The sequence below is a fragment of the Cebus imitator genome, unplaced genomic scaffold, assembly GCF_001604975.1.
Source record: "Cebus imitator isolate Cc_AM_T3 unplaced genomic scaffold, Cebus_imitator-1.0 Scaffold387, whole genome shotgun sequence".
NCBI lineage: Eukaryota > Metazoa > Chordata > Mammalia > Primates > Cebidae > Cebus > Cebus imitator.
This window is the reverse complement of record NW_016107702.1, coordinates 1,567,663-1,588,684: the sequence shown is the minus strand read 5'-3', so window position 1 is coordinate 1,588,684 and position 21,022 is coordinate 1,567,663. Positions and strand designations below refer to the sequence as shown.

At 39.5% G+C, this 21,022-nt stretch overlaps 1 protein-coding gene across 3 annotated transcripts in view; it reads right to left on the bottom strand.

Moving 5' to 3' along the window:
* SEC22A (SEC22 homolog A, vesicle trafficking protein) overlaps window positions 1-18,883 on the bottom strand; it is a 68,434-nt gene extending 49,551 nt beyond the window's left edge. Inside the window, exons 1-4 of one of the 3 annotated variants that reach the window (XM_017508203.2) lie at window positions 18,826-18,883; window positions 15,933-15,973; window positions 13,946-14,146; window positions 264-427 (exon numbers count right to left, since the gene is read on the bottom strand). In XM_017508203.2, the coding sequence (XP_017363692.2) occupies window positions 264-427; window positions 13,946-14,146; window positions 15,933-15,973; window positions 18,826-18,873 (454 nt within the window). In that variant the 5' untranslated portion in view covers window positions 18,874-18,883. Of the gene's footprint in view, window positions 1-263; window positions 428-13,945; window positions 14,147-15,879; window positions 15,974-18,825 lie in introns of all 3 variants that reach the window. The other 2 variants (XM_017508204.1, XM_017508208.2) reach the window with 2 other exon arrangements.
* Window positions 18,884-21,022: the final 2,139 nt, after the last annotated feature.

Sequence of the window (21,022 nt, the reverse complement as noted above, 5' to 3'; positions counted from 1 at the left end):
AAAAAAAAAAAAAAGAAAAAAAAGAAAAGTTATCCTCCGGCATTAGTTCTTTGGACCAATACTCACAATCCCCTTCACAGCTCAAACACAATTTTTTTCTAATAAGCATCTAAGAAAAAAGTTACCATAATTTATAGATCATTTACCAAATTATTCTATCAAAAGCAAGATAGCAGAAGTCCCCTCTCCACCCAATATTAGATTTAAAATTGCCTATGACTGGATGGAGACAGAACAAAAAGGAAAAAAAATCAGGCCCTTACCAAATTCAATGAAACAGTATGGTCTGACAGCAGTATTTGTCTTCATCATGTTATAAGTAGTAATGAACTCCTTCTGAAGCTCATCCAGGAAAGAGAAGGCGAGAACATTTGGGTAATTTTCAGTGCACAACATCATGTAGCTCACTCCCAGAGAGCTAATAAAACTATAGCGTAAAAAACATTGGTTTTAAAATTTCAAATTAAATCAAATCAAGGTAATTCACTGCTTCACAAGACTGGTTCTATACACCATAAACTGTTACTACAGTGGCAATGAAGATCTAAACATTTATTATACATTCTAGGAAAAAATTTAAAGGAACCAAAATATAGTACTATTATAAGTTGTGGTTTAAAAATAGAAGACAAAAATGCAATGTACTACAGAGAACATACAATATGGTTCCAACATTTCAGTTACTTATCACTCAGGGTAAAAAGGAGGGGAGGAGGTAGACAAATAAATTAAAATATATTATAACTATTACAGATAGCTTAAAGTCTAACCCTTCAACATGTTTTCCACTTCTGAGTCCAGAACCCTTTCGAGATTCTGATGAAAGTTAGGAACACTCTCCCAGAACACAGAAGATTGCACACAATTCAAGGTGATCACTGACCTCCTGATGTCATCATTGACACACCCCATAATCAAATCCTCTACTTTATACAGTAATTAATTACAAACCATGAGGAGTAATTTATGAGTTTATATTAAAAAAAACAAGAGGAGGAGAAATGAGGGTTATTGCTCAGAGCAGAATGCTGAGTGTTGACTGGTAAATGTAGAGGTTAGTGCTAGCAACAGAAAAATCAGAATTCCGCAACCAACATAGTAAAGACTGGATCAGGCAAGGACAATCATGGATGCTAAATCTAGGGGAAAATTTTTATGAATTAGTATATTTGCATGGTTTTAACATGTCTTTCTATGGATTATTTTTTAGTTGCAAGGGGGAAATATTATACAGTAGAAACTAGGCAACTCCTTCACCAAGTACTCTCCAACATCACCAATGTTAGATGGACATTGTGTATCTCCAGATTTTATATCCTGAGAAAGACACATCAGCTATATTCTGAGAATGCATAATTTGAATTTAATCATAAAACATCAAAATAATCAACATCCTATTTTTAAAAAGGAAAAGGTATATTCTTTAAAAATGCCAGAATTGTAAAAAAGAAATAAAGGATGTGGAAATGTTGCCAATCAAAACAAGCTAAAGCTAAAGAAGCTAAAGAGGCTGGGTGCAGTGGCTCACACCTGTAATCTCAGCACTTTGGGAGGCCAAGTTGGGCAGATCACCTGAGGTCAGGAGTTGGAGACAGGCCTGGCCAACATGGTGAAACCCTGTGTCTACTAAAAATACAAAAATTAACCAGGCATGGCGGTGCGCACCTGTATTCCCAGCTATTCAGGAGGCTGAGGCAGGAAAATTGCTTGAACCCAGGACCCAGGAGCGAGAGATTGCAGAGAGCCGAAATTGTGCCACTGCACTCCAGCCTGGGTAACAAGAGAAGAGACTGTCTCAAAAAAAAAAAAAAAAGAAAGAAAGAAAAAAGCTTAAGAGATGACAATTTTCTAAATGTAATACCTAATGCTAGTTCAAATCCTGTGCCAGAAGGCAGGAAAAAAATGCTATAAAGCATATTCCTGGGTCAACTGACAAAAAAGGAAAGTTAGCAGTAGAGTAGATAAAATATGGTATGAATATTAAATGTATTGAAGCTGATATGTGTACTGTAGTTAAGTAAGAGGCTATCCCTAATTTTAGAAAATATACTCTTTAGTAGTTAGGAAGAAAGGGGCATAGTATTTATAAATTTCTCTCAAATGGATCAGGGAAAAAAAATCAGGTAGGTAGAGCACATGAGAAGACAAATGGGGTAAAATGTTGACAAAAGGTGATATGGAAACAGGTACTACTTGAACTTATTCATACAGCTTTTCTGTAAGTTTGAAATTACTTCTAAATAACAAATTTAGAAATTAAAAATGAAAAGCACTGAAACATTAAAATTAACCATATTCTATTGGAAAAAAGCTTTCTAGAATATAGTATATCCCCTCACTATGATAAATAAGCAGAGCACAAAACACAAAGAAACCCTTTTTAATGAGTCACCTAAACATCACTGCATAGTACTGTCAATATAGCCGGTCTAGATCGGGACAGTAAACAGCATGCAGGGTAACTCCCCACTCCTATGCTGGACTCTGCTAATCTACACAGTAATCTTTTTTTATGAGACTCTGATTACTGTGTAGATTAGCAGAGTCCAGCATAGGAGAGGGGAGTCCAGGCTGGAGTGCAAGTGGCACGATCTCGGCTCACTGCAACCTCCACCTCCCGGGTTCAAGTGATTCTCCTGTCTCAGCCTCCTGAGTAGCTGAGATTACAGTACTCACCACCACACCCGGCTAATTTTTGTATTTTTAGTAGAGACAGTTTCACCATGTTGGCCAGGGTGGTTTTGAACTCCTGACTTCAAGTGATCCACCTGCCTCAGCCTCCCAAAGTGGTGGGATTATAGACGTGAGCCATTGTGCCTGGCCCACACAGTAATCTTTACTGTAAAACTCTGATCTATACTAGTCACCCTGCTGTTTTCTTTCTCTAATAATGTAGAAGCAGAATTTATTAATGTTTAGAATAAATATGTTCACACGATTCAAATCTAACAAGAATGAAAAATAAAAGGGTATACTGCACTTAAACTGTCTTATCACTCTTGCCCAGATACCTAGTTCTCCTTTCTTTGGTCAATCCATGTTATCATTTCTTATGTATCCGTCCTGCGCATAAGCAAGTAAGTATGTGTGTGAATATATACATCACAGACGTGTGTGTGTGTGTGTGTGTGTGTGAATGCTTTTTTAAAGACCATCCCAGGCAGCCAACTGGGACTGGCACCTACTACTCATCTATTACTAGTGATATGGGATATGCTAATAGTGAAATAGTGCTGATTTATGGTTCTAGAGTAACCTGGTATTCCTTTCTGAAGCATCACTTAATACACAGTCATTTAGTGCAATGTTTTTCAAAGTGCAAGTTGTAAACCACTATGTTATAAAATTAGTTTAGTAAACTACAGCATTTTCCAAAAATTGAAATAAAATATAACAGAAAATATTGAAATATTGTTTCATAAAACTTTTGTTTTAGTTTCCTATATGTGTATATACAGCATTCACAAAGTAAAACGTATCTCTTCTTAAGGATCATAGTCAAATTAATTTAGCCATTGCATATTGCATTTTCCTACAAATATCTAAATCAAAGGCCAAAATGTTTTCCCAAATGATTTTCTCTTTCCAAAAAAAATCTTTACTGTCATTATCAAAATTCTTCGACACGTTATTAGCATTCAAATATATCCTCCAATAACATGAATAACCTGAAGACAATTGGTAATTGGTTTCCACACCCTAGGAACTCCTAACTGGCTAGCCAGGAGTTATTTCATTATCCTCCATTAATTTGACTAAAATTTTTGGAAACCAATTTTTTATTATGTTAGAGTCTTACTGTATTTCCATATTAATAACAGAGTCAACCACAGACACCTACATGACAGTTTATCCCAAACGGTTTATCTTACTTGTGCTAAATGTAACTAGAGAATTGTATGTGAAATAAGAAAACCCTATGTCTTTAACATGGCAGGTGAGCATTTTCAGGGAGTCTATTTTATTACAATTGCATGATTCCCTCTGAAAAGCCTATAGTGTGTTTTCTAATACTATGGCTTTTCATAGTGAATTTTGCTTTACAATGCTTCATTTGAAATGCAAAGTTTTCCCAAAGTACATAGAGTTCAACTGATGTTTGCAATTAAAAAAAATCTGCTTTTTCAACGATCATGAGACAGACTGAAATACACCCACCGTTTCACTGAGGACTACTCATAAAATAGTCTAAAGTCATTACAGGCATGTCAGTTTGTGCATGCTTTTGTTATGTTCATCATGTTCACCTAGCTAATATTTTTATGAACAATCTGGCAGTTGTCCATCTGCCTTGAGAAGGAAGAAGAGAGATAGTAATAAGAGTAACAGCACCATGTAGTTTACTGACCACTTAGTATGAGCTAGGCCTTCTGCTAAGTATTTTACGTATTTAGTTTCATTTTAACAATAAAGGGGCACTATTATCTTCTCCATTTTACAAATGAAAGAACAGAAGCTCAGGGAGGCTTAGTAACTTGTCCAAGGTCACACATCATTTAAAAAGAAGCAATGATGGGATGAACTTAGTTCTGATTCCAAGGCCCGCATTCTTTTCACAATACAACACCAACTTCCATGGAGTATAGATTAACCAATTATTCCTAATTCACCAGTATCTTTTCACTTTTTCCAAGCCACAAATCAATTTCCATTTTATTCCCTAAATTAAGAGTAATGAAACTTGAGAGGTTTGGAACCTGTATTACAGTCATCTTCTGGAAGCCCTGTCAACCACTCCACTTCATTTTGTGCAACTCTACTCCTCCCTCTCTATGTTCCAGCCACACTGGATTTCAGATCCCCAAGGATGCCAACCCACGTCCAACTCTCCCACTCCCAAACTGAGAAACTTCATGATTTTGTCTTCCCCACTTGCAATGCTCCAATTCTGACCTGGCTAATTCCTACACATCATTCAGTTCTTAGACTGAAAGTCCCCTCAAAAACACACAATCTAAACTGATCCCACTCCTACAATGTATCACAGCAGTTGTTAGTTTTCTTCACAAACCCAATTTGTAATTGTATATTAATATATTTTTGTTGCAATGTCTCACTTACATGCTTCAAAGCAGCAGGGATGATTTCTGTATTGCTCACCATTATATTCTTAGCACTTAGAATATTTTATGTCTAGTATACAGTAAGCGCTCAGTAAATGAGTGCAAAGGTGACATCACTCCTTTACTCATTTATACGCTAATTTGTTGAGTATATCATGCACAAGTAATTGTACAGCTTAGTGGTATCTACACAAAGCAGCAGCTCAATAAACACTTGACTAAATGACAGAAGAGAGTAGAACTTCACTTGTCTTCCAGTCACTGTTCTGCAGAAGGCTTTATTTAGGATTCAGGTCAGTGAGTCTTCAACACATCCTTACTTTAAAGAGAGGGATGTTCTTAACAGCCATGTAGAATTACTCATCTCCACAGGGAGTGCCCTGAGAATAGCTATGCAGGTCTCAAAGACTTGTCTGCTCCCCCTTTATCGCTGTCATTGCTCACACACACACACACACACACACACATACTCCTCTTTTCTATATCTTGGGCACAATTTTTAAATTGTCAAGGTTTTTTCCTGCTTTGCTCTAATTTACATTTTATTTTTTAGTTCCATTCCATTTCTGAGCTTTGGTGCTAATGGGGTTTGGTCTTTATTGCTATTGCCTTTTACACAAGGAATTTATCCAATTTCATTACATTTTTGGTTCTCCTCTCTGGCACACCCACAAGGAACTTCTTTAGGGTCAAGTGTAACCTAACAGGTAAAACTGGCAGAAGTCCAAATACCAGACATAGGAGATCTACTCCTTCTAATCCTCTGAAAAGCTAATTCTATAATGTGTCCAAGCCATTCCACAAGTGATTCCTACATTCAACAAAATGAATAAATGGTTTTACATATTAAACTTTTTTCTGGTATCTAATTTCATTTACGAACTGTCAAAGAAATTTTACATATCACCAATTAAACACTGACATTATTAGGACAATTCTGGCCTGTTGCACCAAGCTAAATAATGAGTAATAGCAATGATCATCCTCTCAGCACACAGAACACCTAGCATAGGCCTAGCATTCTACTTTATAGGCTCTGATGGCAAAGATAAAGTCCCAGCCTGCCAGAAGCTTACTATATAATTACTGGGAATGTGCTTATCACAATGATTTACAAACCAAGATATATACATAAAATGTAGCACGCTAAATAAGGTACATAGATAGCAAATAATTTAGTATTACTGATAAAATAATTTATAAACTGAAAAATTATTTGTATTACATATAACATGTAATTTTTATGCTATAATTGTACCACTATACATAGAAACTCTGTTTATCCTATGTAGCCACATTTGCCCTGTGAATAGCTTTCCTGGGTGCAGAAAAGCTCTTTAATAGGACATACCATCTCTAATCCGTTAAATTTGCTAAGTATAAAAAAATGTTTTGGAATAGAACCCTCTACATTGAATTCTATTCCCTAAAATAAAGTGCTTAAACTTTAAGATATTAAATAGGGTCAGGTGCAGTGGCTCGCACCTGTAATCCCAACGTTTTGGGAGGCTGAGGCAGGAGGACTGCTTGAGCCCAGGAGTTTGGGACTAGCCTAGACAACAAAGTAAGATGCCATCTCTGCAAAATTTTTAAATTAGCCAGGTATGGTGATGCATACCCATAGTCACAGCTACTCGGGAGGCTGAGGCAGGAGGATCGTGTGAGCCCAGGAGTTCAAGGGTGCTATAAGCTATGACTGTGCCACTGTATCTCCAGTCTGGGCAACAGAGCAAAACCCCATCTCTAAAAATAATATTAAATAGAAAGGCTCAACATTAATGAAGTGAGCATATCTTATAAATTTTATTATCACCAAATATGTCTCATAGAAAACACGATGAAAACAACTTTGCCATTAGTGGGACATTAAGGAGATAAGAATGAGGGCTCAGTAACACTAAGTGTCCACCATATGCAGCATTTTCCCAGGAACTTCCTATTTTCTCACTTATTCCTTTATGTGGCCAACTTTCAATCACCCTCCAATGGTGAAGAGCCAAATCATGAATAAATCAGCCTATGAATAAAAGACCCATTTTAGCCACACATTTTAACAACATTAAAAAAGATTTATTAATATGCATCCCGGATAATAACTTACAACAGTAACCTAACGGAGAATCTGAGGTCATTTTAAGGAGCCAATGGCAATTATACCATCAGAAGCTTCGATAAAACACAGAGCAAGCAGAGTTTCCCTTTGACATCTTTATTTCCTTTTCTTCAGTTAATTTCCCAATTCACCCTTTCTCACTTCCCTACCACAGCCCAAAGATCCTGACTTTTTAAGATAAGTGATCAGATAATCCCTGACTTACCTGTTGGGTATATTCCCAAGCACCTAGATCTCATTTTCCCACCGAAACTGTAATGTAACAGTAATCAGGTTCCTAGGCCAGTTCACAAGAGCCTATTCAACATATATGATGTGAGAAGCTGTACATTTTGCGATAATAAGCAGGAAAAAAGTAATGTGATGCCAGTAATGAGACAAAACAGGAAAATTGGACATCCAGATTATCCTCTTCCCCCACCTGGTTTGGTAGCTATAGGCTGGTTGCATTTCCCAGCCACACCCTTTCCCTGTCAAACACCTAGTCTCCAATGAGACAATGCTACACCATCAATTTTAGGATTCACATATACTCTCTTCCTCATTATCAACCAAAAAAAGAGGGGAGTGGTATTTCCCTTCAATCTCTTCCCTGGTTCATTTCTCTCTCCATAAAAAGTGAAAAGAATTAGGAGAATTAGGAACACATGCTGCCAAGAAAGGGGTAAGGGTAAAGGGGAGCAGCCATTTTTTACCAGGTAATAATCTGAATCCAAAAAGACTGTGGTTCAGATATGTCATTTACTGTTTTTGTGATGTTGAAGGAGTTGCTTTACATTCCTAACTCTCATTTACCTTATCTGCAAAATATGGTAGTGTTGGCACTATAATGGCTATCTGCCCAGCATCCTTCCTTCTTTCCCTTTGGGGAATTACACCCAGCTCCATTCTGTACGGCTTTGGGAAAGCTCAAAGGGGTGGGGACATGTGATGCAGTCTTGGCCAAATAAGAGTACCTCATCCCCTCTGACCACAATGATTAGTCCAGAAATGGTCCATTACACAAGGAAAGACAATATCCTGTTCTTGAGACATGGAGAGGAGTTGCTCAGTTGGACTGAAGTAGCCTGGAGCTGTCTGTGTAGTGTTTTCGAGTCTGTAGAGAGTGTATCTATCTGCAAAAGGTAAGAGACTGTGGAAATGAGAAATATGTCTGATAACATCTGTGAAGGGAGTTCCACCAGTACCATTCAAAATACCCATTTTTCATTAAGCTAATGTGAGTTGTGTGCCTGCCCCTGGCAATGCAAAAGAGCTCTATTTAACAGCCCTTCACAGAGCTGTTAGAAAGTTTAATGATAATGTCAGTAAGTTACCTGGCAATTGCAAGTACTCCATAACTGGGTTATAGTTTAAGTCTAGTAATCAGAAAATAACGTGAAAGAGTGAAAGGGAAACTAAATCCAAAATGCGAGTAGGCCTAAAATAGTATTCCTGGCTGGAGGTAGCAGTCTGGGGAGAACCCTCTGGCAAGGAAAGAATGTTCGGAGGCTCAAAGCCATTATCAGACTTCAAATGATTCACAATGAAAGAAATGAAAAATGTTACTTCTTGTACACAAAAATTCACAGCAGGGTATGACTGGCTTCCCAAAGGGTATTTGTCTTTCCAGTGTCTTAATGTTTAAATAAAGAGATCTGAAAATGTGTAACTGTGATTTTTAAAACTCTAAAGCCAATTTCAAAGTTTTAAAGATCTCATACGGTTCATACTTACTTTAATCATTATTTTTTCTTAAGTGGTAACATGTTTATCATTAAAAATTCATTATACCCTGAGGAAAGTACCCTTCAACTTATAAAACGGATGAATTCCTTAAAATTTTATATAGAGAGAATTGGGATATCACTATGGAATATGAGAAGAGATCACAAAACTGAATACCCCACACTACACTCCATCTTGCCCAATCAACAAGGTTTCTCCAAAGTTGAAACCTTTTGGAAAAAAATGAAGACTTACCTCTTTGGCACTCTGAATGCTGTCATACTCCCAAAACCACCTCTCTCGTTTAGCAGCTATGATGACATGTGCAAGGAACTGCGCTAGCACAAGCCATGCTCCACAGAATATGCTCCATTGGCTAAATGGAAGTATCCAGCCACTACACGCATTTGAAATTTATCATTTTCCCAATACACAGGGGGAGAAAACTAAAGGAATTTTCTCAATTTAATTTTTAAATTTTATTTACTTACATATTTTGAGGCAGAGTCTCACTCTGAAGCCCAGGCTGGAGTGCAGTGGTGTGATCTCAGCTCACTGCAGCCTCCACTTCCTGGGCTCAAGGGATACTCTTGCCTCATCCTCCCAAGTAACTGGGATTACAGGTGCCTGCCACCACATCTATTTTTTTTTTTTTTTTTTGTATCTTTAGTAGAGACAGGGTTTTGCCATGTTGGTCAGGTCGGTCTCGAACTCCTGACCTCAGGTGATCTGCCCGCCTCAGTCTCCCAAAGTGCTGGGATTACAGGCATTAGCCACTGCACCCAGCCTAATTATTTCAATTTTAAATGTTACTCCCCGACCTCTTATTTTTTTTTTCCCCCAAACTCTGGTCTTCCCCTGCCTATTCAACTAGAATTTAATGTGAGATACCAACTGGTATGCCACATAACTATACACTTAGTGACTTTAAGATTCTGTGAAGAAAGAGTACCTCAACTTCTATACAATTTTGAAAACCACAATGCTAAGACTTGAGGCATAAAAATTGATCTGCCATGGCAGATCAATTTCCTCAATCAGTTACAACCCTGTTACAGAGAGAGGAGAAATAAAAAATTAAAAATAAGAAATTTTAATGAATGATGAAAAAGGCAGTCAAGCAAGTTCTACAGGCGATCTGTGAAAGGAGTGAGATCATTAGAGAAGTGAAATAGTAATGAGAAAGGTGGTGATTCAAAAGAAGCAGGGTTTGAAGGAAAGAAGCATTCACTATGGCTAGGAGAAAAGGGGGCAGCATTGTGGCAATTTCAGGTTGTGCTATGACGTTGCTACTGCAGATCTGTGAGTTTTATCTAGCAAACTCACAGTGGTTAAAAAGAGTTGTGATATGAGAATTTTAAGTCAGGTAACACACACAAATTCTCAATTTTATGCATTTCAGTCTAAGCTCAATGTCATATAAGGCAAAACCCTCAATCAACAGAAACTAAGCCATAAAATCTCTTACCAATGATAGAAAATATGTGAAATCCAAGTCCTTATAAGGAACTAGAACTAGAAATCCTATTTCCTGGGGCCGGGCATGGTGGCTCACGCGTGTAATCCCAGCACTTTGGGAGGCCAAGATGGGCAGCTCACAAAGTCAGGAGATCAAGATGAGACTAGCCAACATGGTGAAACCCCATCTCTACTAAAAATACAAAAAAATTAGCCAGGCATGGCGGTGCACACCTACAGTCCCAGCCAATCAAAAGGCTGAGGCAGGAGAATTGCTTGAACCCAGGGGTGGAGGTTGCAGTGAGCAAGATCGCACCACTGCACTGTAGCCTGGTGACAGAGTGAGACTCTGTCTCAAAAAAAAAAAAAAAAAAAGAAAGAAATTCTACTTTCCAATCCTTATTGAAGGCTTGGTACCAAAAAACATGCATAGACGTTTTTCTATGCATGGCTCTTAAGGCCAGGTAATCTTTTCCTTTCAACTTATCTGAATTGTATTCTTAAACCAGATGAAATTAGACTTCTAATGATTTATCCCACTCCTAAACTCTCATAATTATGGTCTGCTGGAAGAACGTTATCCAAATGGTGTCCTCTCTATGTATTCAGGTCTCAATAACAGGAAAAAGAAATGTTTTTATCCAGTGGACACTAAATCCTATGGATTATCCCCCTTTGCTTTGGCCACAAGGAAACTCAAAGGTAGTATTTGCAACCTTTTTCTAACAAAGGAATGAACTACCTAGTCTGCATCTCCAGAAGGAAATGTTACCTCAGTTTATTATTTTCATTATATCTATTTTTCTTTTTCTGACTCCCTTACTTGGCCCCCTGAATTTTTTTTTCCTAAATTGCCCCAAATCCTTTGTGTGAAATAAGCTGGAGTACAACTAAATAGAAAATCTAGAATTTTCAGTTAAATAGAATAAAGGGATGCTAAAATTTTACATTTTACTTTACTTTTAAGAAAAATAAAAAATTTTAAAGAGAAAATAAGTCAAAAAAATTTGCAAAAAAGTTTAAAAAAGTACAGCACACCTAGAATTAATATACATTCAAGCAAATCTCCTATAACTCTAATATTTGTTTATACCACTATATATTCACAAATAAAACTCAGAATAATGATCCAAGGCACTAACAGAGCTTACTAAACAAAATATTTAAATGTTTCAAGTTTTTTCTCTAAAAAAAAAGAAATTAAGACATCATTTTACATATATTTTAATCATTATGATCACAATAGTTTCTAGTTAAACCCTCAGAAACTCCAATTAAACATCTCACTATCATAATCCAAGAAACTGTAGACATTCTCTAAGGTTCTATTCTGGGCCTCTCTATACATCCAGTAGGCATTTCTCCCTTCTCAATATCAACCACATCTACATGAATGATTCCAAAATCTCTATCCCACCTCCATTAAACTACCTTGTCAAAAATCTCAATTTATTTATATACATATTTTTGAGACAGGGTCTTGCTCTGTCACCCTGGAATATAGGGGTGAGATCATAGCTCACTGCAGCCTCAACCTCCTAGGCTCAAGCAATTCTTCCAGAGTAGTTGGGACTATGTCATGCCTGGCTAATTTTTTAATTTTTTTGTAGAGACAAGGTCTCACCATGTTGCCCAGGCTGATCTCAAACTCCTGGGCTCAAGTGATCTGCCCGTCTCAGTTTCTCAAAGTGCTGAGATTACAGGTGTGAGCCACCCTGCTTGGCCTAAAACCTCAATTTAAATAATTAAAGTGGGCCAGGTGTCACGGTTATGTCTGTAATCCTAGAACTTTGGGAGGCCAAAGCAGGAGGATCACCTGAGCACAGGAGTTTCAGGTCAACTTGGGCAAAACAGTGAGACCTCATCTCTACTTAAAATAAAAAAGTTGCCCAGGAGTGGTGGTGTGTGCCTGTAGTCCCAGCTACTTGGGAGACTGAAGTGGGAGGATGGCTTGAGCCCAAGAGGTCAAGGCTACAGTCAACTGTCATCACGCCACTACATTCCAGCCTAGGTGATAGAGCAAGCCCCTGTGTCTTAAAAAACGATCAAAATGGAGCTTCATTATCTTTGTCTTCTGCTTCACACCTCTTAAACAGTCTGTTCCAAAGATCTCATTTCTGACAATGACAGCATCATTCTGTCCAATTCGAAGGCTTCAGTCATCTCTGATCCCTTCCTTATTTTCATCTCTGGTATTCCATCCTATCAAGCCTGATCACTTATTTTGAACTGATCCAACTTCAAAGTGATCCCCAATCAAACTATTTCTCTTCATTATCATTCCAGTTCTTCTGGCACTGTATTCTTCACTTGCATGTTCATTTTCTTACTTCAGGCCCTAATAATAAGTTGGCTTCTCTGCCTTCTCTCTCTCCTCTTGGACTGTCCATCTCACCCTAAATTCCACTGTCTCAGGGTTGTTTTTTATCAAGTCACTTCCCTTGAACCTGCAGAACTTCCTATAACATATTATATCAAAGTGACATCCTTCAATCTTAACTTTCAGGACAATCCAGGATCTGGCCCCACACTAATTATCACACGTCTCACAACTATCCCGAAATCACCATCCACTGAACCAGGATAAGCATGTTAATACACCTGCCATGCTAAGTCACTTTCTTTATTTCTGCCTCTCCTCTGTATACCTTAAATGCCCTCCTCCCTGCCTTAGCCAACTCTTAATCCTTCAGGACATGGTTCATGTCTCATCTCAACAATGAAGCCCTCTGCTTATTATATCCTATATGGACTGTTTTTGATTTCCTTCTGTATGCATAATCAGTATCAAACTGCTCAGAAATTGTTCTCTGTTTCAGGTCTAAGCTTCCCATGGTGGTCTCATCCATTCCCATGGTTTTAATCACAAACTGTAAGCTGACTTCCAAATCTAAATTTCTATACTTGTCCTCTTTACTAAGATTCAGACTCATATAACCAGCTGCTTCCCTAGCAGTGCCCCTAGATATCTAATAGGCAGCTCAGGTTTAACATGTCCAAACAGAATTCTTACTTTTTACCAATGAGACACACTTATCCTCTCCTGTCTTGCTCATTTCAGCTCCACCGTTCATCCAGGTCCTCATGTCAAAAAATTACAGGTGATTATTATTCTTTTTCCTTCACATTCCATTTCAATCCAGTAGGAAGATTTGCTGGTATTAACCCCAAAATACAGCCCCAATCTAACTATTTATTTTCATTACCACCCTGGCTTGTTACACTCATCATCTCCACCTGAACTTCTCTAAGAGTCTTCCACCTGACCTCTCTGCTTCTACCCTTTCTCCTTTAGTGTATCCTTCACAGAGCAGCCAGAATGATCTACTCTATGCCAAAATGAAATTATGTAACTCTACAGCTTAAAACTCTCCAATGGCTTCCTACTACATTTAGACTAAACAGACTAATAGACTCCAAACTCACTATGGCCTAGAAGGCCCTACATAACCTGCCCCATTCCTACCTTTCTGACCTCACTTTCTACAAGTGTCCGTAATTGAACAGGTTTTCCTAATCACTCCTTTCTACTGCAACCACTTAAACTTCATTAAAATGACAACCACTGGGCAAGTGAGTCAAATGAAGCAAACTGAAGTCTTACTTAATGTTATAATGTCCAGTTTTCAGTGTACATCTATCAGGAAGTTGAGCAAGTTTCCTCGAGAGCATTTTAAAATACTTTCTGCACTCCTGCATTCCTGTGCTTTGTTCATAATCAGTAGAAGCAGAAAGTGGCAGTCCATCTCTGACACGAATGACTGAGGCAGACAAAATCACAGACATTTCAAACAACAGAGAAGACCTAAAACAAAATGAACAATTTGGGTTAGATAAAAATTAAAGCCAAACTTGATAAGCATATTTTAAAATGTTCAACTCACTAGTAATATAAGAATACTAATTAAAATGGCCAGGTACAGTGGCTGACGCCTGTAATCCCAGCACTTTGGGAGGCCAAGGCAGGCAGCTTACAAGATCAGAAGTTTGAGACCAGCCTGGCCAACATGGCGAGCCCTTGCCTCTATTAAAAATACAAAAACTAGCCAGGCATGGTGGCGCATGCCTGTAATTCCAGCTACTCGGAGGCTGAGGCAGAAGAATTGCTTGAACCCAGGAGGCAGAGGGTGCAGTGAGCTGAGATCATGCCATGGCACTCCAGCCTGGGCAACAGAGTGAGACCCTGTCTCCGGGCTGGGGAGTGGGGGTACTCCAACCTGGGTGACAAGAGAGATCCTGTCTCATAAAACAAGTGAGTAAAATAAAAGTAGACTGCATTCTTTTATGTCTGGCCTCTGTAGGATCCTAATAGAAATATTAGGAATAGTCTTTATTAATAGGTTGCAAATTTCATGTAGTATTCAGTTATTCTTTAATGACAGATCGATAAATATATGATCCATATTTTCCAGAATACATACTGAAAAAAGAACACAATTTTAAGTTCCATTTGTTTAACAAGCATTTACTGAATTATCTACTGTGTGCCATGAATCATGCCAATACTAGGAATGAAGAGTTCCTACCATCAAGAAACATCACCCCCTAAAATTAGAGAAATTCAGATGAAAAGAGGAAACACAGGTGTGTTGTCCACCGCTTGATTCACTTCATTAACTGGAAAACTAAAGTTGGACAAACTTACAATTCACATATTTCTTTTTCTTTTTTTTGAGACAGGGTCTGACTCTCACCCAGGATGGAGTGCAATGGCTTGATCTCCACTCACCGCAACCTTTGCCTCCAGGTTCAGGCGATTCTCCTGCCTCATCCCCTCCAAGTAGCTGGGATTACAGGTGCCCGCCCCCACACCTGGCTAATTTTTGTATTTTTAGTAGAGACAGGGTTCAGCTGTGTTAGCCAGGCTGGTCTCAAACAACTGACCTCAAGGGACCTGCCCGCCTCGGCCTTCCAAAGTGCTGGTATTACAGGTGTGAGCCACTGCTCCTGGCCTCAAATATTCCTAATGCATCCTTTAGCTTTTAACTAATAGCAGAACACAACAGTTATATTCCCTGTCAAAATTCTTATAAGGTTGTCAGAGGATTGTTTCTACTGATCCATAGTTAGGATTTTTCTTAGGGAAAAAATTAAACCTCTTCCTACGTGAGTAATTTGATTCAGCATCCAAACCAGTTGAATTTAAGCCTGACAAACTGGGATGAATGTCCAGTGATCAATGTCAGGCTTAACCAATTTATAGACAGACTCCAATCAGCTTAGGCTAAGCTATCTCTCCATCAATTCAATGAATTACTTTTTTTCTTTTTACCATGGATTCATAATGTAGTGTTGTTGTTTTTAAACTAATCTTATCTGGACTGTGATAGCAGAAAAGAGAATCTGTCCATATCAAGCCCAAGCTAGGTTAGAGTATCTTTAAGGTCTAAGGAGGGTTGTGGTTGGCAAAATCCCAAGGAAGAACCAGCGGAACTGTGGAAAGCAAGAGGTTACAACAATTGCATGGGAAGATTTAGGAGTTTTTAGCTTAACAGGGCCATAGATAAATGTTTATAGCACTGGTCCATTTTTCCTTACCTTTAATACAGAGAAAATATTATACCCGCTTTAGACAGCAGCAGTTAACTCATAGGAAATCTGAATAGTGGCTATTGTTTCCTCTCCCCATCAACTGTTGAAGGAAAAAGCACAAGTTAGAATCTAGGTAAATCTGGGTAAACCTGTATGTAGAGGCTGAGGAAAATAAATCCCCATAAAGCCAAACTACTATAGTAGTGTTAGGACGTTCTTAGACCTAAGATAACAAGACGCCTCTCTTCTTTAGGACCTTGTGTGGGTAATGACTACAGCTTCAATGTCTCAGGAAGGTATCTCTCAAAAGGTAATAAACAAAGCCCAACATATAAGTAGATTCTGTACATATGTTCTAGCCAAATGCTTTCACAAATGCCATTTTTAAGATAAAAACATTTTATACTGGCGGTAAAAGCACTCATATTTATTTTAGTTCACAATTTCCCAGTCTTCAGTCATCCAAATGCCACTTTCAGAATTATCTTCATCCACCTGTACTATTTACCTAATATTGGTCTTTGAACTGACTTTTCTTGTCCTCTATTTTTTAGCAGCAATATCTGTGAAAGTTTTGAGGTGTTAGGTTTTTCTAATGAACTTCTTTCATTCAAATATGTGTGAACATTTTGGGAGAATTTTTAAAATGTTAATCTGCTAATCAAACTATCTTGCATATGTGACAATACCAAAGTTTGAGAAACACTACCAATAAGGTACATATTATATTAAAAGTGGTAGCTGAGATCTGTGGGAATGTTAGGGGGCAGTGGCAATTAATTTGGACAGAAAGCTATACTATCTGTGATGCACAGGGAGGGTGTGGGGTAGATTGAGTGATAAAGGGGAAGAAATTTCTACCATTTTGCCTGTGCACTCTACCTCACTAGCAGTTTTTGACACTCCTATTATGGGCGCTTGCACTGCACAGTATGTATAAGACCTCAGGCTTCACAACAGATTTTACTCACATCTAGGACAGAGCTCTCAGTACATACTCATATGTGTCAATCCCAACATTTGTATAGTGCCACACAGTCCACATTTGGGTAGGCAGAACCTCTATTTTACAGATGAGGAAATGGAGGCTCACTTTCTCAATGCCACACTCCTAGTACATAGCAGAACTGGTACTTCAATCTAAATTTCTAATATATCTTACATCACAATGCTTTATCAGTCTCCAAAAACCACCAAGAGGCAAGAAACCAGTGATACAGAAACTAGCTATTCATTTTGAAATAATAAAATAACAGGTTACACTTTAAGAGGCAGTACAGTTTGGTAGTTATGAAGAGGACAGAATCTGGAGCCAGGCTGCCTGGGTTCCAACTCTGGCTCCACCATGTACCAGCCATGCAAATTTGGGCAAGCTTTGCCATATCTCAATTTCTACACCCACATATTGTGGCTACTAACAGTATCTATCTCATAGGCTTGTTCTAAAGATGACAATAGTATCTATCTCATAGGATCATGTAAAGCACCTGAAACACTGCCTTGTAATATACTAAAAGCACTGTATTAAGTATTTGCTATATTATTTGATTACTCTCTATGGACCACACACTTCAAATTACCTCATTTAAGCCTTCCAAAAGCCTGTCAGGTAGGTATTATTAGTTCCATTTTACCTTTGAGGAAACTCAAGCCCAAAAAGCTTAAGGAATTTGTTTAATCCCTAAACTAATAAGTGACAAAGTAGGGATTTAAACTCAGGCCCAACTCTTAACACTGTGAGACACTATCAACATATGCAAACTTCTTACTCAAAAACACGTAAAGGAAGGTCACAGGCACCCCTGTGATAGGGCCTGGGCCTCTTTCATATACCAACATAAGATATACTTCGATTTTAATCAGTTGCACACACAAACAAAAATAAATAAAAAGCACCAAACAGATGTGATGTTTTCAACAAAGGAAATACCCGAATGTCCCATTAATTTAGGTTATGGTCACAGGCGTCAGAGACAAATAATGAACCTTAATATACCAGAAATTGTAGGTACCAGTTAAGGCATTGCCTGATTCCTTACAATCTTAGCATGTAACCAAATATCAATAACATGGAAAGTGATTCAGAGTTTTAAAAGTGGCTGTTCCCCGTGATTGGAGATCCCAACATCTCCAGTCTGGTGCCTGACACTTTTGCTCTGGGCTAGGCTTTGCCTTGGCTGAATAGGCATAGGAGGGACTGGTTCTCAAGCTAGCCACCTGCCCCAGGTGGATGATCCAGGAAACTAAGCAGCAGGAGAAAAATTATCTTCAGCTGTATTCACTGACAGAGATTCAAGCCAGCTGGGGCTTGTCCTGTTCTTTCGGAGACCTCCTCCACTTGTCGAGCCAATTACTTAGGTCTCCCTTCTGCCACATCGTTTCCAAAGTGACTCTTGAGACAGGGTCTCAAGAGGTTTCTGTGAGCCAACGTGGGCAAATATTTGGGGTCAATGCTCACTCCATTCCCACAAGACGTAAAGTAAGACACTGGTTCAAGTCCCATTCTGCCTAAAAGAAATAAGAAACGCCACCTCAAGCTCTAGCGGGCCACTTACACAGGTAGAACACCGTGTTTCCGACATATAGGCGCCAGGGAATCCCCACCACTACGCTGACAGCCAAGGGCGACTGTCCCTCCCCCTCACACATTCCTCCCCTGGCTGCCCAATACCTGAGGCAGCACAGACAAGGCGCAACTGCCGCTCGCGTGGCCCAGCAGACCCCTCAAATCGAAGGGGACGAGGTCCCCGCTTGCCCGCCCCTCAGAGCTCCGCGGCCCCAGCTCCCACCCCAAAGGCACAGACTTGGCTCCTGCCCGTCGGGTAGGTCTTCAGTCCCAAGGGCGAAGGCCGAGGCTGCGGCGGGAGACAGGGAGAGGAGGGGGAGCGGCCGGCAGGGGTTCGAATGACCCCTAAGAAGGGAAGAACAGGACCGGGAGGGGCAGGGTAGTACCTGTCGAGCTGGGACCCACCGCTCCGAGTGACGCGCCTCGCAGTGCATTGTGGGGCCTGGGAGGAGCCTTTCGACGAGGCTGCGGTGCGTCCAACGTGGCTCGCACCCGCGGAATCAAACCACGCCCCCGTTCCCTCGGCTCGCCCAGGCCAATCGGGTTCTGTGGGAAGGACACAACAACCCGCCCACTCCCGGGGCCCGCCTTAGTCCCACCCCATCCAGGAGAGATTGGCAGCCTCTCTCGCACCTGCGCCAGAAAAGTACAGCGTCCTCTGACGACAGAACTGCCCTGACTTCAGAAATAGGGGCAGTCTCCCCCGCTCGCCGCCCTCTATCTGTAGGCATTTTGTCTCTCATAGGCTGCCCTACAGCAAACACTATCAAAGGGACAGGGAGAAAAGCCCCCTTTGGGTGAGCAAGGAGAGGACCTAGCCCCGTCTATTCCCACACACAGGAAGGAAACTAACCATAGCAGAGAAGTGCCAAATGCTGACCCTGCAACCCCTTCCGGCCTTTGCATCGGTCGTACATTATTAAATAGGCATTTACTGTTTACCATGTGCCAAGCACCGTGTTAAGCACGGGGTTACAGGAGTGGACATAACACTTGATGGAATTTAAGACGTAATAGGAGCAAGAGACATTAAAGCACAAATAGTTACAGAATTATAAATTGTGATCAGTACTGGGAGGGAAAATTAGTGGGTGCAATGATGAATTAATTTTGGACTGTCAGGGAAGAGCCCTCCGAATATGTGCCTTTTAAGCTGCAGGCATATTAAAGAGCCTTAGAGAATGTTCTTGGTCAAGGAAATGTGATGTGTGAGATTGCTGGGGCATGAAAGAACTTCGTGTGCTCTAGGAACTAAAAGGAAGTCAATGTGGATGGAGTGTAGGGAACAAGGAGAAACTGCGCGTTGATCTTAAGATATGTTCCAAAATACAGCCTGAAATCTGTAATGTAGCCAATAGGAGACAGCGTGATCTGGCCCTTGTCTCATCTCAGCCCAAGGTCAATGGCAGCTAATAAAGACTATTATTAAATAGATTCTTATTTGCATATTTAAGAATCACTCAAGCTGTTTGTGGGGAATAGATTGGAAGAGGGCAAGAAGGGCTGCTGGGAGGCCAGTTGGAGGCAGTTGCATCAGACAAAGCCAGAAATGATGGTGGCTTGAACTAGTGTAATGGGAGTTAGAGACAGAGGTGGATAATTTCAAGATATGTATAAATCAGAGATGGTATCCAAGGGACTTAATAATAGATTGGTTTGCCAGAAAGGTCAAAAAAGAGGAATATTAAGTATGACTCCTTAAGTAGCTAGATGGATTAAGAAGCCATTTACTGATTCATGGAACACAAAAGGAGGAGGAAATGGTTGGAATAGGTTAAATTTGAAATGCTTATAAATGGACATGTCAAGTAGATTTGGATATGTAAACCTAGAGGTCAGAAGAAAGGCCTGAACTAACATAAATTTGGTCCTACTCAACAGAAATGTATTCATAAATTCATTAGAAAACATATGTATAAGAATGTTCATGAAATGAATAAATTTTAGAATATTCTTACTGGGCACGATGGCTCATGCCTGTAATCCCAGCACTTTGGGAGGCCGAGGTGGGTGGATCACTTGAGGTCAGCAGTTCAAGACCAGCCTGGCCAACATGGTGAAACCCCATTTCTACTAAAATACAAAAAAATTAGCCAGGCATGGTGCTGGGCATCTGTAATCCCAGCTACTTGGGAGGCTGAGGTAGGACAATTGCTTAAACCCAGGAGGAAGAGGCTGCAGTGAGCCAAGATCATGCCACTGCACTCCAGCCTAGGCAATAGAGTGAGACTCCATCTAAAAAATAAATAAATAAATAAATAAAAAGAATATTCACTTCACATAATAGGATACTATAATACTATACACTGTGGGAGGTAGAAAAGTTCCTCTTCAAAGTTTCCTTTCTTGTTTAAGAAAAATTCTTAAGTGTTAGAAATAACAGTTTGCTTTAAACACTTTCTTCGAAAGCCTTCTTGCCTTTTTGCTAGAAGCCCTATACTATGTAGTTGGTAGACATGCTTACAGGCACGTAGTACATTCTATGTCCTTGTACTTTAACAAAGACATTTGTGCTGGACATGCTCACAGGCATTTCCCAGCTTGCAGCCTATGCCCCTTCCTTATTTGGACTTCCTTCTTTTT